Consider the following 18497-nt stretch of genomic DNA (forward strand, 5'->3'; position numbering starts at 1 on the left):
CCATCCTTCGCGGACAAAGAACGGTATCAGCGACTTAGGACTCAGCGAGGATGTGCTTCCCAATACAATAAAGGGGGTCACATAATATCCCGCCCAATGGGCTTTTTGGTACAACATCCTGAACGCCAAAGCCATGAGAGTAGATAATACAGCGCGATTAAGGTGTTGATAACAGACCACCGGTGGCCATGATACAGAAGACCAGCATCGCAGACCGGTCAGGGCACTCAAGCAGCCCAGTCGGAGTCGAGAGGGTGGTTCTTTTTACCAGTACGGAAGCTCTCCGGAAGGTAGGTCTTCTCGACCTTTGGGAGCTTGGGCTCAACAAAGCTGCTGGGCGCAGGGGTTTCAGGCACACTGGCATCACTGACACCTTCATCGGCCTTGTCTGCCTTCTTCTTTCCCTTCTTTCCAGATGAAACGGTCGTCCAGTCATCGCTGCCGCTAACGCCAAGGATGCGCATCTGCTCCTCTTCTGAAGGCAATTCCTGGGCCCATTTCCCCTGCTTCGAGTCGTTGGAGGCAGATGGGGCGGCAGTAGATGCCGTGGGTGTCTTAACCTCGAAGGTATCGAGGAGACCCGGATCCTGGATAGGAGCTGGCTTCGAAGCACCGTTAGTCGCAGTTGAAGCGGCGTTGGTATTCCAGGCGTTAACTGGAGCTGGCTTCTTGGACCTCGCAGCCTCGCGACGTTCAGCCTCCCGCGCGGTGTGCAGTTGCTTCTCCAGCAGCTTGCGCCTCTCCTGTTCCGCTTCCTGAGTTTGGCGCTTTCTTTCTTCATTCTTCAGCCTCTGCTGGCGTTGTTTCTTCGTCTCCACAGGCTTGAATGCCTGTTGCTTCTGTTTCTTAGGTGCGCTCTCAAGAGAGCCTGTAAGTCTCAGGACAGAGGCGCTAGGCGCAGGTGGTTCCAGCATGTCAGATACCCCTCCCGCAGCCGGGACTTTGGGCGACCCAGCCGGAGAGAGATCATCATCGGCGTCAGCACCGGTGGTGGATGAAGCACGAGTAGAGCCTCGAGATCCCGAGACCTCGCTGCTTCCACTCTCGAGGTGGTTGACAACGGGCTCCTTCGCCGGTTTCTCCTTGCCAGAAGCCTTGCCTTTGGAGGCTGGGGTAACACCCTCCCTCGCGGCAGCAAGCTGTCTCGCGAATTCCTTGTTGTCATCTTCCTCCACCTTCTCAGCAACAGGCGCCGTCGCCTTTACCGACGGCTTTTCCTTTGGCTTGGCGGCCGGGGCGGGAGGGGCAGACGATGTCTTCTTTGCTTTGCGCTTCGGCTTCTTGGTCTCCTGTACGCTCTCGACCTTCTCAGTCAGGGTTTTCGCGGCTGTTTTGGCCTTTGGATGGGGGACATTGGTATAGTACCAGCCCAAACTGCCGGCAACGACCAGCACAAGGGCCCAGCTGATGTAGGGATTCATTTTCGCCCGACCTGAGAGACAAATGTTAGTGCCATCGACAGGTGAAGGCGCAAGGTAGACAATGCGAACATACTTCAATTGTATTAGATTGTTCAGAGATGGTGGGGATCCGGGTCACTGATGCTTTCCAAGCGGCCGGGGAAGACCGTTGCCGCAACGGAGATGGTGACACCGTGGAGGAAAATGCAACACGGAGGGAGCTCGAAGTATAAGCTCCGACTTCAAAACCGTCAATGATCGGACGGATAGCTCACGTAGGCGCTCTCTCGCGAGTGTTCACACGGGCTTCAAATCATCAGGGGAGTAGCGGGAACAGCTGAAAATGCCAGGTTGGAGATTGTGTGAAAAAGGCTAGGGTGCGGCAGCCTGTTCCAGGAACCGTCACCTCCGTGAGGATGATTCCGTCTTTTCACAGATGGCCTTCCAAGCGAAGCGATCACCACAATGTAGTCGCAAGCTGGGGTCGATTACGTAGCGCAACGGTCAACGTGGAGGAAGCTGGAGCATCAAAGGTTTCGATTGCGCGTGGGAAGCCGTCCAGACGACCACAGGAGACGAGATGGACGAGATCAGAGGATGGCGACGATGGCAGCAAAGGCCATCCTACGGCAGGCTGATCGAGGAGGATGGAACGGCAGCAAGCGCAAGAAGAGGCCAGCAAGGCAAGACGGGATGCGAAGGGGGAGGGGGTGAGTAGAGTAAGTAGAGTATAGTTAGTTAGTTAACTAATTAGTTACTTGCTCGGACTCGGGGGTTGAGGTGGTCTTTGCGGTCTTGGACCTTCTTTGGGGGAGAGGGCCAGGGTTGCTGGTTGAATAATCCTCGTCTTTCTCTCGAAATCGCCATTATTTTTCCCCCGTCCTCCCAGCATCCACCTCCATCCTCAATAGTCGCTTCGTCCAGCCTCAAAGCCTCGCCATGTGGAGAGCGTGCCGGATTTTGCCTCTCGACTGGCTTCTTCTCACTGGCACGCTAGCTGCGTTGCCCTCTCCACCACGCAGAAGCGCCGTCGAAAGAAATGAGCTGCGTCTTCCCCTGGCTCGCTGATGCATCGGAATAATGAATGATCGGAGCCATTATTATGATATTAATTTATTGTTGTTTCCTCCCTGTTCATGGCCTGGACTGACTACGTTCCGTGTCCACAGCCGTTCTGACCGGTCTCTCGAACAGCTAGTCTAGCCTCTTTATTACTGCTTTACCTGGCTGGTGTCTTTGATGCTGCTTCGCCACTAATCTCGTTTAAGCAGGACGCCATCCAAATGCTATCTTAGATCTGCCGCCGTTCCAGCTCGGAATCTGGTTTAAAACCCTCACGGACTCGCTCCCTCCGCACCTTTGGTGTAACGTGGTCAGATCGCTTCGCTTCCATACCGTCCAACCATCAACCTGCATGGTTCTCGAGTATATTGCAACTGCACCCCCCCTTAAACCAAGACAAGGAACAAACACTATCGAACCCCTTTCTCGCGCAGCATTGCAATTTCATCGATTGTTTTCTTAGGGTTTCAACTGCTGTCAGGTTGCATAACTTAATTATCCATCAAATAGCAGCAGAAGAACATCATACCATACTCTTTGGATCCACCGGTGGTCTCAGCTCAGCAGATGTGATTAGGCCACCTTTAGTTTTATGACCCCCTCTCTTGGTATTCGCGCGAGGACCTCAGAAGATCTAGGCGCCGAGAATAACGTTGGCCAGCCAGACGAATCAACAACATGCTCAGCCCTCCGCGGGGACGGCGTGCTATGCAGACGAGATGGCAGGAGTGAAACATAAGTGGTCCCGGTTGCCACATACTGTGCAAGTATCCAATCTAGAGTCTCTACTGAAATTATCTGAAGTCTGGGCTCAGCTGTTGCAACGAATAGGTTCCGTTTTAGGTTAAAGGACGCAGTCTGCATGCAGGTACTCAGCTAGTGGTTAATGATAGTTCATCTGTTGTTCCAACATCCCAGTGTCCTTTTACATATTTATTATCTCTGTCAGACTACAGCAATAAGGGATACTAATTAAGAACTATTCGATTCAGGTCTTCGTGATATACAAATGCGTTGTCCTCGTAATCTGCGACTTGGGAAGAAGACCGACAGGAGTTCTTGGATGGTATACTACTTGGGGTCTTCACATACATACGTGCTCATAGCTCCTGTTCTTCCTTGAAACCCACTGATTTATGTTGTCTCTCAAACCATTCTTTTCCTTAGAAGGAAATACTAGGCGTATATTTTTCGTCGCATGAAAATTGCTGTCCATATCCTTCCAGCGCATGAGATATAATACTCTGCTTTACAAGTTTACAGTTGCCTGGATACTTTGGTTATTGGAAACCATCACTGATGCGCCAAGACACTCCTAGTCAAATCTTATAGACCGGGTCGTGGGTGGGCTTTTTTTTATCGATGCAATATGGCCTGAGCATACGAGTGTACAGATATATAGCATCCGTTAGCGCAGTTCTTGTAAGAACTTCGGTCGAAAACTAACTTATGGCATTTGCTCGCACCTCCTCGGTAGCACCGATGGTTGTTATCCACCCAACGTAATCAGGCCCAGCATCGACTAGTTAGTTGGTAGTACGTAGTAGTAATTCTGCGATAACAAAAGAACTATCTGTGGGTCAGATCTGCCTTTTCTTGGAATGACATACGGAGTACGAAAATAGCAAACCTAAGGTATCTTTCTACTGCGAACTACAGCCACCATTAGACTATTATATCTATCTTTTGCGTTGGCGATAGATACCCCACAAACACAACAAAACAATAAGAATAATATCGCAACAATTGAAAGTTCTTTTCCACCACAATGCCTGAGAAAAAGAAAATCATCATTGATACTGATCCAGTAAGCTTCCCGTTCCTATCTTTCTGTCTGTACCTGGATCGCCGGTGTAATGACATCAAAATCTGAAAACGCGTCCCGCAATGTTCCCTGCCCCGCCCCCGCGTGTGAGCAGTGAAGAAGCGCATGATGCACGACAAAACATGGAATCTAAGCATCCTTGAGGCGAATTGAGATATGGAGATCGTGATTTTAAGCTCATACGTCTGTTTTATTCCAGGGTATTGATGATATACTGGGCCTGTTGCTCGCGTTGTCGGCAAAGCCGGAGGAGGTTGAGATTCTGTTGATCTCCTTGACGTTTGGTAATATCGAGGTTCGCAGGTATGCATATCCTATATCTTACTCTCCGGTTGCTCTTTGCTATGGTTATTGGTACGAAATGGAATACTCATGGCTAATGACAATGTAGCTGCCTCCGAAATGTCGTCTCCATGTTCCATATCATCGAGCGCGAAAAGCGCTGGCGAAAGGAGCATGGAAAGCCGGAAGGGTTTGGTGCCCTAAGCGCCTCCAAGCCTGTAGTCGCCGTGGGCGCGGAGGAGCCTCTCGAGGACCAAAGGATGCTGGCTGATTATTTCCGTGAGTTCTTGACCAGTTCCTTCTCATCTCTTTCTTTCGTGTCCGTGTAACTAATCCCCAACTCGATCAGATGGCACGGATGGACTCGGAGGAATCCACGCGAGCGTAAGTCATACGCTTACCTTCCCTTCTTTTCACCTTATCTATCATGCACTGACACTCCTCTACAGCACCCCCATCTGACACCAAGCCAAACCTGGGAACACCTGTTCGATCCCTCCGCTGATCCTAGCGAGGTCGACCCGGTCCAGTGCGGCGGGGACGAGTCTGCTGCTCATCAATCTTTCATCCCTTCGAAGAAGCCCGCACACCAGGAGATCCTTCGTGTTCTGAAAGAGAATGACCCAGGCTCCGTCACGCTGGTTGCGGTAGGACCGTTGACGAACCTTGCTCTAGCGGCAGCGGAAGATGCAGAGACATTTTTGAGAGTGAAAGAGGTGGTGGTAATGGGTGGCACGGTGAACCGACCAGGCAATGTAAGTTTCTCCATGTCAACTGGAATCCGTTTACCTAATGTTTTCCTTGAGTCGGATTTACTGACAGCATCTCGCAGGTCACACCAGTGGGAGAATTCAATGCTTATGCCGATGCTGTCGCTGCAGCACGCGTTTTCGCGCTTACATCTCCCATGCCTGCAAGCACACTGCCTCCAACTCGCTCTGAGAAACTCCCACCATACCCGTCTAAGCTCAGCAAGCAGCTCACCCTTCGCCTATTTCCCTTGGACATCACCCTGCGCCACAACATGACGCGGGGCCAATTCCGACAGATAGTGGAACCGCTCTTGGAGGCGGGCTCTCCGCTGGCCGAGTGGGTGTCTGCCTTCATGGCGCACACTTTCCGTACTTTGGAAACGCTTCATGTCGGCCATGAAGGAGATGCTGCGTCGCTGAGCTTACACGACCCCGTGTGCGTTTGGTACGCCCTCACCGCGGACGACAAGCGATGGAGTCCATCGCCAACTTCCCCGGAGGATATTCGTGTCGAGACTCTCGGCCAATGGACTCGGGGCATGTGTGTCGTCGACAGGAGGAACAGACATCGCATTGACAGCGAGGTCGCGAGCACGAACGATCACGGACACTGGCTGAGCGTCCGAGCTGGAAATCGGATCTGGAGGATCGACGGTTCACCTGTGGAGCATGACTTTGGAGATGTGCTGATGGAGAGGATCTTTGGATGAACGGGAGCCCTGGATCATGCTAGGGGATGGAACGTGTCGGGAAAAGCAGTAGGAAACTGTACAGGAGGCAAATGCATATATAACATGCAAATGCATATATAACATGCAAATGCATATATAACATGGAAAAGACATATAGACGATCATCAAACCTGAAACCCGCAATGGAATCAAATAGACAGATTAGCTACGAGGCGAATCCCGCCGAACGGTAATTCCTACAGTGGACCAACTCATCTCGACGATTATCCCCTGTACATAGAGACAAGAACCGAAGATCTTATCTCACTTCGAAGACACGTACTCTACTCTAAACCAAACAAGCCCCGCAAACCCACTCGAAAAAAACTCCGCGCATTGACAGGGAATGAAAGGCCTTCTTTCTGTCTTTCTCTGATTCGGCTGGTTCCTATACGCCAATTTGAAATATTCAATACTATTACTACCATATGTAGAAGAAAGTTCGGACATAATATCATGAGGAACTTTGTCTTCGCGCTGGCTTGTTGTAGATCCTGCGCGTCTGAATCTCGAGTATACCAACTCTATACCCACAAGAGTATCGGAGCGTTTCAGAAAAAAAGGTTATAAAATCTGGTTTTTTTTATCTTCAACTTTATCTTACATTCCCACACGCAATTCCCACTTTTGCCTTACAATAAAGGATAGGGATTAGTTGGCCTCTGGAACTACAGCCTACTAAATATAGCTGAAGTTGTTTTATGGGTTCTACATGTTGTTTAATGGACTACATGGAAACAGATACAAATGGCAGCGCAGCAATGAGATTTTATTTCTCTAGCTATTTATTTTTTTGGACCCGCCTTTATACGGCCTGGGTAGTTTCATAAACCCGCCTTTGTACGGCTTGGGTAATTTCATGAGCCCGCCTTTATACGGCTTGGGCAATTAAAAAAAAAATTTCGCGCCTTTATACGGCTTGCGAACTTCAGCGCTTGGAAGAAAGGAGATTCATTCAGCTGAAGTAAAAGGTTAGCTTGTGGAATAAGAAAGCAGCTTTAGGGTCTCTTACCCATGTTGGCATCATCTACCAAGAAATGGCAATTAGTATTATGACATAAGATCATAGATTATCATCCAGGGACTTACTTCTGCCCGTCCCTGTTTTGGCATATTAATGGATGAACTTTTCCTAAAGATATGTGGGGAGTTCACTTACTTTGGCTCTTCGTCTTGACCGCGAAGAGGCCTATATCCCATTAACACTTTTTCCTCTTGAAAAAATGATGCTGTATCTTACTGATTGGTGGCCGCAAGAGCCTGCATAAGAAACCGCACACTATATATAATATTAGTAACGTCTCTCTGATAAGTTATATCACTAGTAGACAGCAACTTACCGCTCTTCTTCGGACAAGGTGGATATGGCAGCCAGGAGATCAGCCACGGGATCCTGTGCTTGCTCAGGCTGGGGTGCGGGTGCAGCTTCAATCTGGCCCGCATTCGCTTCTGCGGAGAGAGGTTGCTATTTGAATTAGCATTTAATCGATACATGTCAACCAATATTAACTGCAGGTACTTACGTTCTGACCGCCAGGGAGTTGGCCTTGGTGGCCTCCTCTTGCGAGAAGACCACCACGACCTCGTCCCCTCTGGGCAGAACCGCGCCCACATCCACGTCCGCGTCCGCGGTTCATCTGTTCATAAAATTGGCGCCCCTTTCTTGTTGTTAGCCTTGTTAAATAACTTGGGGTGTCTCAATCAGTAGTCCTTACCATCGCCCGCAGGCCGTTGTAGAAGTCGCACTGCCACCATCCGTGGCCGCGTCTCTTGCAATAAGTGCAGAGGTTTCTGTTTCGTTTCTATACATATAGATTAGTTTATATCCAGTTATGTTGATGGGAATAAGGTATATACGTACAGCCTTCTTAGGGCCGCCGCGTCCACCGCGACCACGATCACCACCACGACGACCATCATCGCCACCACCTGGGGCAGCAGCGACAGGATTCGCAATAGCGCGAACGGACTCCATCTGTGTAGAGTTAATATGTCTTTGTGAATGTGTAGTGGTGACTTATCTTTTTCTTGCTGGTTTGCAGAAAGTGTGTGATGTGAGGAGGTTGGTGAAGGGAAAGAGGAGAGAAGAGAAGAGAAAAAAGAGAAAGAGACTAGTGATTAAGACACTAAAAGAGTAGGGAAACAAAGGGAAGAAGAGGAAGTTTCCGGACAGCATTCACTTCTTCACTTGCTCACTTGCTCACTTGCTTCATTCACCTCGATGGCTGTAACAGGGCTAGTATCTTCTATTTAGTCTCGACTATGGTCCTGGAAGACGAGTAGATTTACAATTTATACTGAGAGATAACTTTAGATGAGGATTTAGCAGACAGCAGACTACGCGCTGATAAACATTGAACTTTTAGGAGACGTCGAGCGCCTACGTCGACGCGTTAGAACACAAAGTCATGTGCATGTCTCCCACCTACCTACCTAGTCTCCTCAGATACTGAGTCACTTCAATAATTCAAGAGATCCATTTATGAGCACGCGCAAGATTACCCTCATCATCTATCTACTTACAATCCACATCAGTGCTCATTTTAAACCAGCACATTCTAAGCGATATCTAAAATATCTGACACAAAATACTTCAACAAAGTGCCGAGAAATCAGGCTGAGTGGACTACATCAGTCACTGCAGCCAATGTTGTGGACAAATCGTTGAAGTCATGTCGGCAATTGAGGTCTGGATCGAGAATCTCCCAGGTGCAGTATATCCTTTTCCGAACAATTTGGCCAGGGGTAAAACCTCCACAAGCCTTTAATCCTACTATGTTCAATTTGGCTACTGAAGTCCAACAAGCTCGCCAAATGCTGGGTAACTTTCTAGCCTTTCAGAATTATCTTGCTGCTATTGGGACAAATACATCTCAGAGCATAGCAGAGTTTACAGTGCCATTACTTCAACAACGGGAGGTATAGATGCACCCAATCTACACGGGAAATATAAGCTGGCTGACATTGATTAAACAGGCGTTAATAGCAATTTAATCAACCTCTTACAAGCTATTACCTCAATAGACCCTACCCTAGCCACAACTTGAGGTCAACCGGCCCGGTACATGGATGACTACGGGACGAGATATGGTTTCATAACTACGTACGACGAGGAAACTATTTTCCTCGAACGCACTGGACATTTCCAGTTCAAGAGGTCTCACGTAGTTAGCCATGAGACTGTTTCCAGTTCCCAGCCAGTCAACATCAGCGTCTACTAGGATTTGTCTAGTTGCCAAATTTGGGAGCGCTAGGCAGTACGTGGCCCACACCGATGGTCAGTTACAAGATCTCAATTCCGGAAGAATAAACACTATCATCGAGTGTAACGTCGGCACTAGAAACAAACGCTCCCCTCAGGTGCAGATGCAAGAGGTCTCCCAGAGAGCGGCATGGTAACAGGAGTACCCGGAGGCTGGAGCCTGGAATTATGCCCAGTAAGTATAGATGTGTCCTGGAATCAGATATGTAATAGGAACTAACGAAGAAAGTATATCCCAGGATAAGAGTGATATCTACATTACTTTTCCTGATTATGATGGGAATTGAGTGAGATATCTGAAGGGTGGCAGCATAGCAAAAGCTGGTTTCATGACGATGAGACAATTCGGCCCGTGGGAACTCAATGTTCGACCCAGGGGACCTTTCGGTAAAATATTTACCTGACTGGCATCACAATCTCTGTTCCAAATACACACCGACAACTCATCAAAAATCTTAAAGAAAAGAAGATGCCATTTGTATCTACCCGACAGACACCTCGCCGCAGGCTTAATACCCTGTGGGAGAAGGTGGTCCTGGAAAAAGACGTTGACCTGCAGGAGGATGAGGTAACCGAAGCCACCCTTGAAAAATATCAAATCGTACGTATCAACTGCGATTTTGAAAAATTCGACAGTACTAATGTGAGTCTGGAACCACCTGTTCTTTTCCGGCCACTTAGCCTCGAAAAGCTTCGAAGCCACCCAGTGGACCTACAAGAACACGAGGTGGACTTTCGAGACTATAACCCTCCAACAGATCCTGAAGAGCTACGTCGTGGATATTGGGATCCTGTCGATTGTGCAGGGGAAATCTCCCGATATCTCAAGGCTCTGGTCTTTGGCTTTCCAGTGATTGGTGAGCCCGATTTACCCAGCCTCGCAGAATTCCACGGAATGAGTCCAGTCCAGTTAGTATCCTGATCTTTCTCTTCCTTCTAATGCAACTACTAAAGCTGCTATAGTTACCCGAACCCTCTTCTATTGGAAGACGGAGGAACAGATGGGCGGAGATGGAGAAGTAAACTGATATTAGAATATGGGAAGGAGGATGATAAGCCTGTTTACCCTCATGTTTTCCTTATGACGCTGCATTTTGGCAATGGCAAGGATGATTCTATGAAATTCGGAGAGCTGTCAGCGATCATCACAATGATGCGATGTCGTGCAAATCAGCCCAAGGTCGACGAAGATGACCAAGAACTGGAGCCACGACAGCTCGAATTCGAAAAAGAGAAGAGATTTCCTGTCCTGATGGTTTCTGTCATGGGCCCTCAGCATGGCCGGATGTTCTACGCTTGCATGGATGGCGGAACCTTGGTGATTAGACAATCTCGTCTCTTCAGTTTTGAAAGGAAGGACACTGCACCGTGGGAAGTATTCCAGCGTGTGATTGTGAGTTGTCCATTGATGGAAGCTTAGTTCTTCCTCCCAGGCCGCATAAAGGCGGGTTCCTCATATTTCCCAGGCCGTATGAAGGCGGGTTATCAATCTTTCCCAGGCCGTATGAAGGCGGGTTATCAATCTTTCCCAGGCCGTATAAAGGCGGGACATATGATGCAGAGTTTCCATGAAATAGAAATGGATTTTCACTTGCTTCCATCAGTAGGATCATATCTGAAGTAATGTCACAAGCAGTAGTAAAATACCAATGAGTTCCTGGCTTCCACCTTAAGAAGATAAAATGCTTTCAGTAGAGATCAACTTTTAACAATCAGCAAATTATTAGCGCCTAGATATGCGGAGATGGCTTTTTGTAGATATACTCTGTGAGGAAGACTATATCTCTAGATACTCCTATACCGCGAGGACATTGCATTTGGCTCTACATGTCGGGAATCCCGTGTCATTCTACTCAGACACAGTGCATTTTTTTTCCCCTGCACCTATTTTCTGCGCTGGAAATCACATATTGAGCCGGGAAAGCGCATTGAAAAAAGGTCTAAAAGACATTGAGAAAAGGAGAGTCTGAATGGTAAGCCATATTGTGCCCAGCATGTAAAGATAAAAGAATTAGAGAAATGAATACCTCTAAACTGCATTCATGAGTTGTAATAGAATGTACCCATTCCGATCCTGGGCTTCATTGGGTGAGATAGGCCAGTTGAAGTTATCAACAATTCTGCAACGCACAGAAAGGTTACCCCCGTGTTCCTTCCTCTCTTGAAAATTGAAGGGGACGATCACTGAAGATCTTGACGTATAGGGCTGACAGGTAGGAATGTGCATCTGTGTTTCATGGTGTGCTGAGCGGTGGTGTATGATGGGACGTGTCAAGTGCACTCACTTCCCGAGGTATGCATACCATAGTATTTGGCGGCGCGCAATAATGAAGTGTTGACGTGATTATCTTGGAAAGACTACTCTAGGTGACAATGATTGTGACATTTGATAGGTATAGTATGTATGTGCTGGGCCGCTTCTAGGGATACGCGGGGCTGGCTGGCATGTGGAATGTTGGCACACGGGAGGCTGGAGAGAACTGGATTTTCCCAATTGGGACGACGTGTCGCCGTACTTGAAGTATATAAGAGTTACCAAACGGCTTCAATATCTCGATGCCACAGATTCTCAAGCTCGAAGACGATCGTTAAATAGTTTAAATACCCTCGCTAGATCACCTTGTCTTGCCAGATACCTCGCAGGCGAAGTATATCAAGACAGACTCTCGTTTCAGTACTTAGCCACCATGCAGTTCAACATCCTCACCTTGACCGTCGCTCTGGCCGGCGCTGCTGCTGCCTTGCCCAAGATCCCAGCAGTCTCCTGGAACCAGACTCATGCCGTTACGAACGTGCATGCGATCAACCTGGTCAACTTGACCAATTCGAACACGACTCGAACGGCGCAGCAGAAGAGCACTACGTTGGCCAGTCAAGCTGGTAGTAGTAGTTCGGATAACGACGTCTGCACGACTCTCTGCTCTCTCCAGGCGCAGATTTGCAGCATGGCGCTCCCCACGCACGATGACTACTGGTGAGTGATTTTCAATCGCCCCTCTTTCGCAGGTGGCGTGTGCACAGTTTAGTTTGTCCTTCGAATGATTCTAAAGCTGATTGGGGTTGGTACTTAGCTGGGGCACGTACCTGGACTGCAGCAGGATGTGTGACCCGTCCTTGATCCACTGAACCAAGAGGTAATTCATTATTAAGTTCCCGCGGAACGCATTCCTGTCCTGACGAGCAATACTGACTGGAGAGCTCAGGAACCAACCTACTTGATCCAAAATTCTTGAATTGGACCTGAGAGAATTATAGGGAGAATCTGACAGATGAGCACGTGATATGGATATGAAACATGGGTTATGACTTTTTTTTTTCGGACGTAACGGGCGCTTTGGGAAAATGGGTGTTTTGGATGCGTGATGGGAAAATAATGATGGTTATTATTATCTGGTTTGGTCTACACGGACACTGTTCGGGATTTTATGAGATACGATTCGACTCCTGTAGGTAGAGAATGAATGTCGAGAACAAAGAGTTCTAGTCTACTATCCGGTGCCAGCTTAGTGGTGGGGTAAATTGCTCGTATCTTTTATCTTAAATTCCAGAGTCCAGATGAATCCGGGCTGTTTTCGTGAGCCATTAGTATATTATCGTCGCTTGCAGGCAAAAAGAATCGTCCACGGGCATCTCGTGCTGCTCCTGAGAGGTTGACGGCGCGGGCCAATCAGCGCACCGGGATGGCTCACATGTCACGGCGTGCCTATCACACACAGCACGCGACACTCCGATTCTCCTCCATCTCAAGCCGACGATCTTTGCGCTGCAAGGCCCCATATCCATCATCGTGCTCGGCCCAGCTGGAGATGTCTCTGCCACTCTGCTTAAAAGCTCCAACCCCCCTCCGTTCACCCAGAGGGGGCGCAAGACCAGTCTGCTACTTACTCTACTTACTCTCCTCATCCAGATCTCTGTCCTGAAGCTGCGCATCCGCTGGCTGACAAGCTGTCCTTCCTGTCATTGAGCTGCGGGGCATCATCCTTCAGCTCGTGCTCCAGTCTCAAGATCACCTCCGGAGCTGTCAAGACCTAGCGATGCCGCCCCCTCGTCTGCCACCGACCCCGTCAATGTCGGGCGAGCTGATTATCAAGGATCAGCCGTTCCCGGAGGGTTCTGAATCTTTCTTTTCCCTGCCTCCAGCTGCATTGCCGTCGTCTGCTGCAGCAGGAACAGGAGACAGAGAATCCAAGATGGATGCAACTGCTTATCGCCCGACCTCCCCAACTTCACCACACGCAGCCTCCACGGCACGCAATGCCAATCCACCACGAAGAACGAGCACCAAGAGGCCGCTGGAAGGATTCGACCTCCCACCGCCTCCGACTCGGACTCGCAAAATCATTCAGATGAAGCCAAAGGCCCAGGCTCCGGCCAAGACGGAGACGGAAGCTAAAGCCAAGGATGCCGGCAAGACGCAATCAACCGGCAGTTCGCAAACCAATAATGCATCCAAAAAGAAGCAGCCTAGTGCGACCAGTGCAGCAGGCAGGAAGATTGCAAGGAAGACAGCACACAGCCTGATTGAGCGGAGGCGGAGGTCGAAGATGAACGAGGAGTTCGCCACATTAAAAGACATGATTCCTGCCTGCAAAGGCCAGGAGATGCACAAACTTGCGATCCTGCAGGTCAGTGTTCCCATGGTCCAGTGAAAAAAATAGCGTTAGCTGACAGTTATAGGCGAGCATCGACTATGTCAACTATCTCGAACAGTGTATATCAGATATGAAGACGGCGGACAATCGCAACATGGGCCGGTCAACTCGACCGCCGCCAGGCCCGCCGTCGCCAACGTCTCCGGATTTCTTTACTGGGTCGCATCAATCGGGAGAGAGTGTGCCTTCTGCTTCAGCGTCGCCGGAGCTGATGCCGGATCGGTCTCAGATTAGCACCATGTCGCCATCTCTGTCCCCACGCAGTCACCACAACCAAGCTCAACTGCCCGTTGAACTGAGAGGTGGCATGCTCCCGAGCCCTGCACTGGGTCCATCGCGGTCACGGGAGAACTCAATACGCTCCCCAGAGCATTCATGGATTGTGTCCAATGCCCCCTCCGTCTCTGCGTCCCCTGCCATTCAGCCCCAACGGAGCAGCGTCTCCTACAGGGACAGCGACGTCGATCATGAGGCCTCCGCTGCCCTGCTGATGTTGAACATGGACAGGAGAGGCACCTTGGACTCAACGAAAGAAGTGCTTCCGTCTTCGTTGGCCCCCTCTTCGGACAATAACCGAAAGATGGGGATGAGCGTGAGAGATTTGCTTATTTCCTAAACGAATGTAATATGCACTGCTTTCATATGTACATAACGATGCGTGGCTATTTGATAGGGTCTATGGTTGAGGGTAACGGGATCTGCGGTGTTTTTGTACTGTTGGCGTATATTCAGCGTCCTAGAATGTGGCATCAGGGAAGCAAGGGCAAGGGCAATGGCAAGGGAATTGATGACAACTGATGGCATTATGAGACGTGACGGTTCGGAGTCTATTGTTTAGGAGCGAAAAGCCTTGTTTATGATCAGTAATCGGAAAACTCCATTGATAGACCAATAATTACCATGTGCACGTTCATCCGGTTTCCCTTGATAGCTTTGGACCGATGGCTAATGCGTTATTATCGCGTGGATCAAGGCACTCCCGTCTTGATGTCGTGGATATTCTGAGAAGCTTCGAAGACACTAGGACTCACATTAATCCCGCACAACTCCATTATAAGAGACCGTTACAGATAGAAACAGCAACGCAACGAATATACGCAAAACACTCTAATCAACAATAGTGAACCTCCAACGGTCTTGGAATTGCGGGGAAGCCTTGGCAGCACCAGCTAAGCCTTATACATAGCTAGAGCCTAGAAGTAGAGTGGCCCCGAATTGCGGGGATTTACCCCGGATATTCCCCAAACTTGCCTGATAAATTATAATCGACGGTCCCAAAGTCATTAATCAGAATATCTGTTGCGGATTCTATGGACTCTAGGCTTTATTTCTGCTTCGATGAAGTGATTGTATAGTTCTGGAGGTTTATGGTATTGAAATACGTCGAATAACAAGTGGAGATGCTCTTGGCCCAATTTCTTTGATACGGATCTGGTCGCAGAATCGAACATGCTACTAACTAACTAGTACTTTTTCCTCTTTGAAACGTCTTATCTTGGGTGAAGTCCCTTAAGCAAGTCTACATCGTGAACTTCAGACAAAGGTATAATCTCCGCGGGAAAATAAAACTTCTAGTCCAAGATCTCCATTCTAAATCGGCAAAACTGTAGCGAGACAACCTCTATAACACCAAAAGAGAAAACTCTTATAACGCCACAATTCCCAGCTCTCGCATTGGCAAATCCTCGAGAGCGTCCTAGGTAGGCCCCACCACTACCAAAGAGGGTGACACGGCGTATCGTATCCCAGTCTGCTACGCTACAGACACTAAGGCCCTTTCACGGCTCTCTTCCTGCGGGGAAGTGTCCCTGACGATTCGGAGTCACTGATGTCTCGTGAGGGTCAACTGATCTGCTGGAAGTGTTTTTTTTTTCCGTCTTCTTCTTAGTTGCCCGGTACTCCGCATACAGTAGAAGCTGTAGCCGGTAGGGGAAGGGCGGAATTGGTTGATTGATGATCTTCTTATACCCCGACATTCGTTTCCGTAGGTAGGTAGGTAGGAGGAGATGTCTCCAGAGTTATATAAAGAACGTTCTCTCCTGGTTCTTTTCCTGGACTTATAAGGTCCAAGATTAGAATGTGACTTGTCTTTTCTTACAAAGAACAAAGCAGTCTCTTTCCACAACACAAGTAGGATTAATCCGTTTTCTGGTATTGGAAACCTCCCCCCTCCCCGACCTACATTTGACATACACACATATAACGTATATGCCAGCCTTCTACCAAATCATCAAAACACAGAGACCCAAAACACCCCTCCTTCGAAAAAATGTCCGATCAAGAAAAGAACAATTCCATCCAAGACATCATCAGATCCAACGAATCGCTATCCTCCATAGACCCCACAGCAGACAAGAAACTCCTCCGGAAATGCGATCTACACATCTTACCGGTTCTGATGCTGCTTTACTTGATGTCGTTTATGGATAGGATTAATGTACGTCGCTCCCCGAGCAGATACACATACACACACACACACACACACACACATATATATATATATATATATATGCCTTATAGTGGCTGAAATCGCGAATAACTACCTAATAATTTGAAAAAAGATCGGAAACGCAAAACTCCAAGGCCTCGAAAAGGATCTAAACATGTTCGGAAACGATTACAATATCGCATTATTCGTATTTTTCATCCCGTATATCCTGTGCGAAGTCCCTAGTAATCTCATCCTGAAGAAGGTGGCTCCGTCGAGTTGGCTTAGTGGTATTATGTTCGCGTGGGGTATGTATGGGTTTTGTTTTCGAAAGTGGTTATGTTTAATTTTCGGTGATTTTTTTTTTTAGATTTGATTGCTAATTTTGTATGGTGAAGGTGTCATTACGATCTGTCAGGGTGTTACGAAAAGCTTTGGTGGTCTGGTCGCTTGTCGATTCTTACTTGGTGTTTCTGAAGCTGGGTTTGTGCCAGGTTTGTTTATTTTCCTGGGAGTTAATTATTTGATTTTTGTTTTGGTTATTCTTCTATAATTGACTAATATGGGGAGAATAAACAGGATGCATGTACTTCATCTCCATGTACTACAAGCGTTACGAACTACAATGGCGAATGAACCTCTTTTTCTCATCAAGTATCATGGCTGGAGCGGTTAGCGGAGTAAGTACAGTACATACAGTACATACATACATACTGAGCTTTCTCGCTGAGCATAACCGATTGAGCTAATACTCCAAACGCAGCTCCTAGCCTACGCAATCGCAAACAACATGACAGGAATAATAATAATAATAGGAGGAGGAGGAGGAGGATACAATAATGGCTGGCGCTGGATCTTCATCATTGAAGGTCTCGCTACAGTTGTTATTGCTATAGTTGCCAAATTTCTCATCCCCGACTGGCCGGAGAGTGCAAAGTTCTTGGACAGTGATGAACGTGCTCTGTTGATTCGTCGTTTGGCTTCTGATCATGGTGGAGGAGTAGCGATTATGAATCGACTTGATAAGAGCGCTGCTAGGAGGGTTTTTTTGGATGGGAAGATTTATCTGGGGTATGTCCTCATTACAGTATCATTATCTATCGAATGATGTTTATCATTATGATGGTCTCTGACGAGGGCTTTTTTTTTTTTTTTACTACTTAACTACCTCTGCTAACTTAACTTTCTATCCAGAACAATCATGTACCTCGGCGTCCTCAACACCGGCTACTCAACCTCATTCTTCACCCCCACCATCCTCAAACAACTAGGCTGGACATCCGTCCGGGCCCAAGTAATGAGCATCCCCATCTACATCGCCGCCACAATCACATCCCTCTGCAGCGCCCTCGCATCAGATAAACTCCACCACCGCTTCCTCTTCACCATACTCGGATGCATAATCGCCACTATCGGATACAGTATTCTTCTCTGCCAAGTATCTGTTCCCGTGGGAGTTCGCTATTTTGCCATCTACGCCATCACGGCGGGTGGGTATATGACTCAGCCTATTGTGATGGGTTGGTTGAGTAATAATGTAAGTGGGCATTATAAACGGTCTATTGCGTCGGGGGTTCAGATTGGGTTTGGGAATTGTGGTGGGTTGATTGCGAGTAATGTTTATCTGGCTGGGGAGGCGCCGACGTATCGTACGGGGTTTGGGGTTAGTTTGGGGTTGGTTTGGGTTAGTGGTTTTGCTTGTGTGGTGTTCTTTTTGTATGTGGTTCGTGAGAATCGTCTTAGGAGGGAAGGGAAGAGGGATTATCGATATGGTCTTCCTAGGGAAGAGTTGGAGAATCTGGGCGATGATCATCCTAGTTTCCGGTTTGCGTACTGATAGGTCTTCTTGGGTCTTTCGCGTTATTCGTTTATTTACTTGTTTATCGCAAAAACATGCGTTGTTTTTTCTTCTTTTTTCATTGGCCTTTCGGAGTCGATCATTGATGATCGTACGTAGTAACTTAGTGGCAGCAATAAGACTCGATACATAACTATGTATGTATTCCACACCGTCAGGTTGGTAACTACTGTAAACACACGGAACGAAAGCGTATGACGTATGCTGCGCCTTTACTTCCGACGTGCGCTGGCATGACGTAGTGG

At 48.2% G+C, this 18497-nt stretch overlaps 7 protein-coding genes across 7 annotated transcripts; 6 read left to right on the plus strand and 1 right to left on the minus strand.

Annotated features, from left to right (window-relative positions):
* Positions 1 to 14: 14 nt before the first annotated feature.
* On the minus strand, positions 15 to 1649 carry C8Q69DRAFT_120058 (hypothetical protein). The gene is made up of 2 exons (XM_028625195.1): positions 1495 to 1649; positions 15 to 1432 (listed from the first exon to the last, which is right to left on the minus strand). The coding sequence occupies exon 2, from the start codon at positions 1419 to 1421 to the stop codon at positions 228 to 230; it is 1194 nt and encodes a 397-aa protein (XP_028481355.1). The 5' UTR covers positions 1422 to 1432; positions 1495 to 1649; the 3' UTR covers positions 15 to 227.
* A 2293-nt stretch (positions 1650 to 3942) lies between these two features.
* Positions 3943 to 6282, plus strand: C8Q69DRAFT_481502 (nucleoside hydrolase). The gene is made up of 6 exons (XM_028631603.1): positions 3943 to 4269; positions 4487 to 4590; positions 4679 to 4848; positions 4919 to 4953; positions 5019 to 5324; positions 5402 to 6282. Exons 1-6 carry the CDS (start codon positions 4231 to 4233, stop codon positions 6029 to 6031), a joined length of 1284 nt encoding a protein of 427 aa, XP_028481356.1. The 5' UTR covers positions 3943 to 4230; the 3' UTR covers positions 6032 to 6282.
* A 550-nt stretch (positions 6283 to 6832) lies between these two features.
* Positions 6833 to 8399, plus strand: C8Q69DRAFT_481505 (hypothetical protein). The gene is made up of 9 exons (XM_028631604.1): positions 6833 to 7011; positions 7065 to 7079; positions 7142 to 7153; positions 7212 to 7241; positions 7293 to 7331; positions 7393 to 7517; positions 7576 to 7710; positions 7768 to 7854; positions 7914 to 8399. Exons 2-9 carry the CDS (start codon positions 7067 to 7069, stop codon positions 8052 to 8054), a joined length of 582 nt encoding a protein of 193 aa, XP_028481357.1. The 5' UTR covers positions 6833 to 7011; positions 7065 to 7066; the 3' UTR covers positions 8055 to 8399.
* Positions 8400 to 9644: 1245 nt separating this feature from the next.
* Positions 9645 to 10892, plus strand: C8Q69DRAFT_120265 (hypothetical protein). The gene is made up of 2 exons (XM_028625197.1): positions 9645 to 10223; positions 10278 to 10892. The coding sequence occupies exons 1-2, from the start codon at positions 9784 to 9786 to the stop codon at positions 10732 to 10734; spliced, it is 897 nt and encodes a 298-aa protein (XP_028481358.1). The 5' UTR covers positions 9645 to 9783; the 3' UTR covers positions 10735 to 10892.
* Positions 10893 to 11866: 974 nt separating this feature from the next.
* On the plus strand, positions 11867 to 12836 carry C8Q69DRAFT_120180 (hypothetical protein). Its single transcript, XM_028625196.1, has 3 exons — positions 11867 to 12288; positions 12386 to 12448; positions 12570 to 12836. Exons 1-2 carry the CDS (start codon positions 12002 to 12004, stop codon positions 12438 to 12440), a joined length of 342 nt encoding a protein of 113 aa, XP_028481359.1. The 5' UTR covers positions 11867 to 12001; the 3' UTR covers positions 12441 to 12448; positions 12570 to 12836.
* A 512-nt stretch (positions 12837 to 13348) lies between these two features.
* On the plus strand, positions 13349 to 14582 carry C8Q69DRAFT_510684 (putative HLH transcription factor; the record flags this gene model as incomplete). Its single annotated transcript, XM_028633210.1, has 2 exons — positions 13349 to 13939; positions 13992 to 14582. The coding sequence occupies 2 exons, from the start codon at positions 13349 to 13351 to the stop codon at positions 14580 to 14582; spliced, it is 1182 nt and encodes a 393-aa protein (XP_028481360.1).
* Positions 14583 to 15972: 1390 nt separating this feature from the next.
* On the plus strand, positions 15973 to 18359 carry C8Q69DRAFT_481522 (major facilitator superfamily domain-containing protein). Its single transcript, XM_028631605.1, has 7 exons — positions 15973 to 16117; positions 16182 to 16403; positions 16528 to 16702; positions 16793 to 16888; positions 16974 to 17074; positions 17158 to 17465; positions 17589 to 18359. Exons 2-7 carry the CDS (start codon positions 16236 to 16238, stop codon positions 18229 to 18231), a joined length of 1491 nt encoding a protein of 496 aa, XP_028481361.1. The 5' UTR covers positions 15973 to 16117; positions 16182 to 16235; the 3' UTR covers positions 18232 to 18359.
* Positions 18360 to 18497: the final 138 nt, after the last annotated feature.

The sequence above is a fragment of the Paecilomyces variotii genome (assembly GCF_004022145.1).
Source record: "Paecilomyces variotii strain CBS 101075 chromosome Unknown C8Q69scaffold_17, whole genome shotgun sequence".
In the NCBI taxonomy this organism is placed as follows: domain Eukaryota; kingdom Fungi; phylum Ascomycota; class Eurotiomycetes; order Eurotiales; family Thermoascaceae; genus Paecilomyces; species Paecilomyces variotii.

Coding starts and splice junctions, on each gene's coding strand:
- C8Q69DRAFT_481505 (XM_028631604.1), top strand. Junction 7,332..7,392: donor CCTGCATAAGAAACCGCACA/CTATATATAATA, acceptor ACAGCAACTTAC/CGCTCTTCTTCGGACAAGGT. Junction 7,518..7,575: donor GCTTCTGCGGAGAGAGGTTG/CTATTTGAATTA, acceptor GCAGGTACTTAC/GTTCTGACCGCCAGGGAGTT.
- C8Q69DRAFT_481502 (XM_028631603.1), top strand. CDS start 4,231: ATGCCTGAGAAAAAGAAAATCATCATTGATACTGATCCA. Junction 4,954..5,018: donor TCGGAGGAATCCACGCGAGC/GTAAGTCATACG, acceptor ACTCCTCTACAG/CACCCCCATCTGACACCAAG. Junction 5,325..5,401: donor CGGTGAACCGACCAGGCAAT/GTAAGTTTCTCC, acceptor AGCATCTCGCAG/GTCACACCAGTGGGAGAATT.
- C8Q69DRAFT_120180 (XM_028625196.1), top strand. CDS start 12,002: ATGCAGTTCAACATCCTCACCTTGACCGTCGCTCTGGCCGGCGCTGCT. Junction 12,289..12,385: donor CCCACGCACGATGACTACTG/GTGAGTGATTTT, acceptor GTTGGTACTTAG/CTGGGGCACGTACCTGGACT.
- C8Q69DRAFT_120265 (XM_028625197.1), top strand. CDS start 9,784: ATGCCATTTGTATCTACCCGACAGACACCTCGCCGCAGGCTTAATACC. Junction 10,224..10,277: donor CACGGAATGAGTCCAGTCCA/GTTAGTATCCTG, acceptor AAGCTGCTATAG/TTACCCGAACCCTCTTCTAT.
- C8Q69DRAFT_120058 (XM_028625195.1), bottom strand. CDS start 1,421: ATGAATCCCTACATCAGCTGGGCCCTTGTGCTGGTCGTTGCCGGCAGT.
- C8Q69DRAFT_481522 (XM_028631605.1), top strand. CDS start 16,236: ATGTCCGATCAAGAAAAGAACAATTCCATCCAAGACATCATCAGATCC. Junction 16,889..16,973: donor TGAAGCTGGGTTTGTGCCAG/GTTTGTTTATTT, acceptor GAGAATAAACAG/GATGCATGTACTTCATCTCC. Junction 17,466..17,588: donor GATGGGAAGATTTATCTGGG/GTATGTCCTCAT, acceptor CTTTCTATCCAG/AACAATCATGTACCTCGGCG.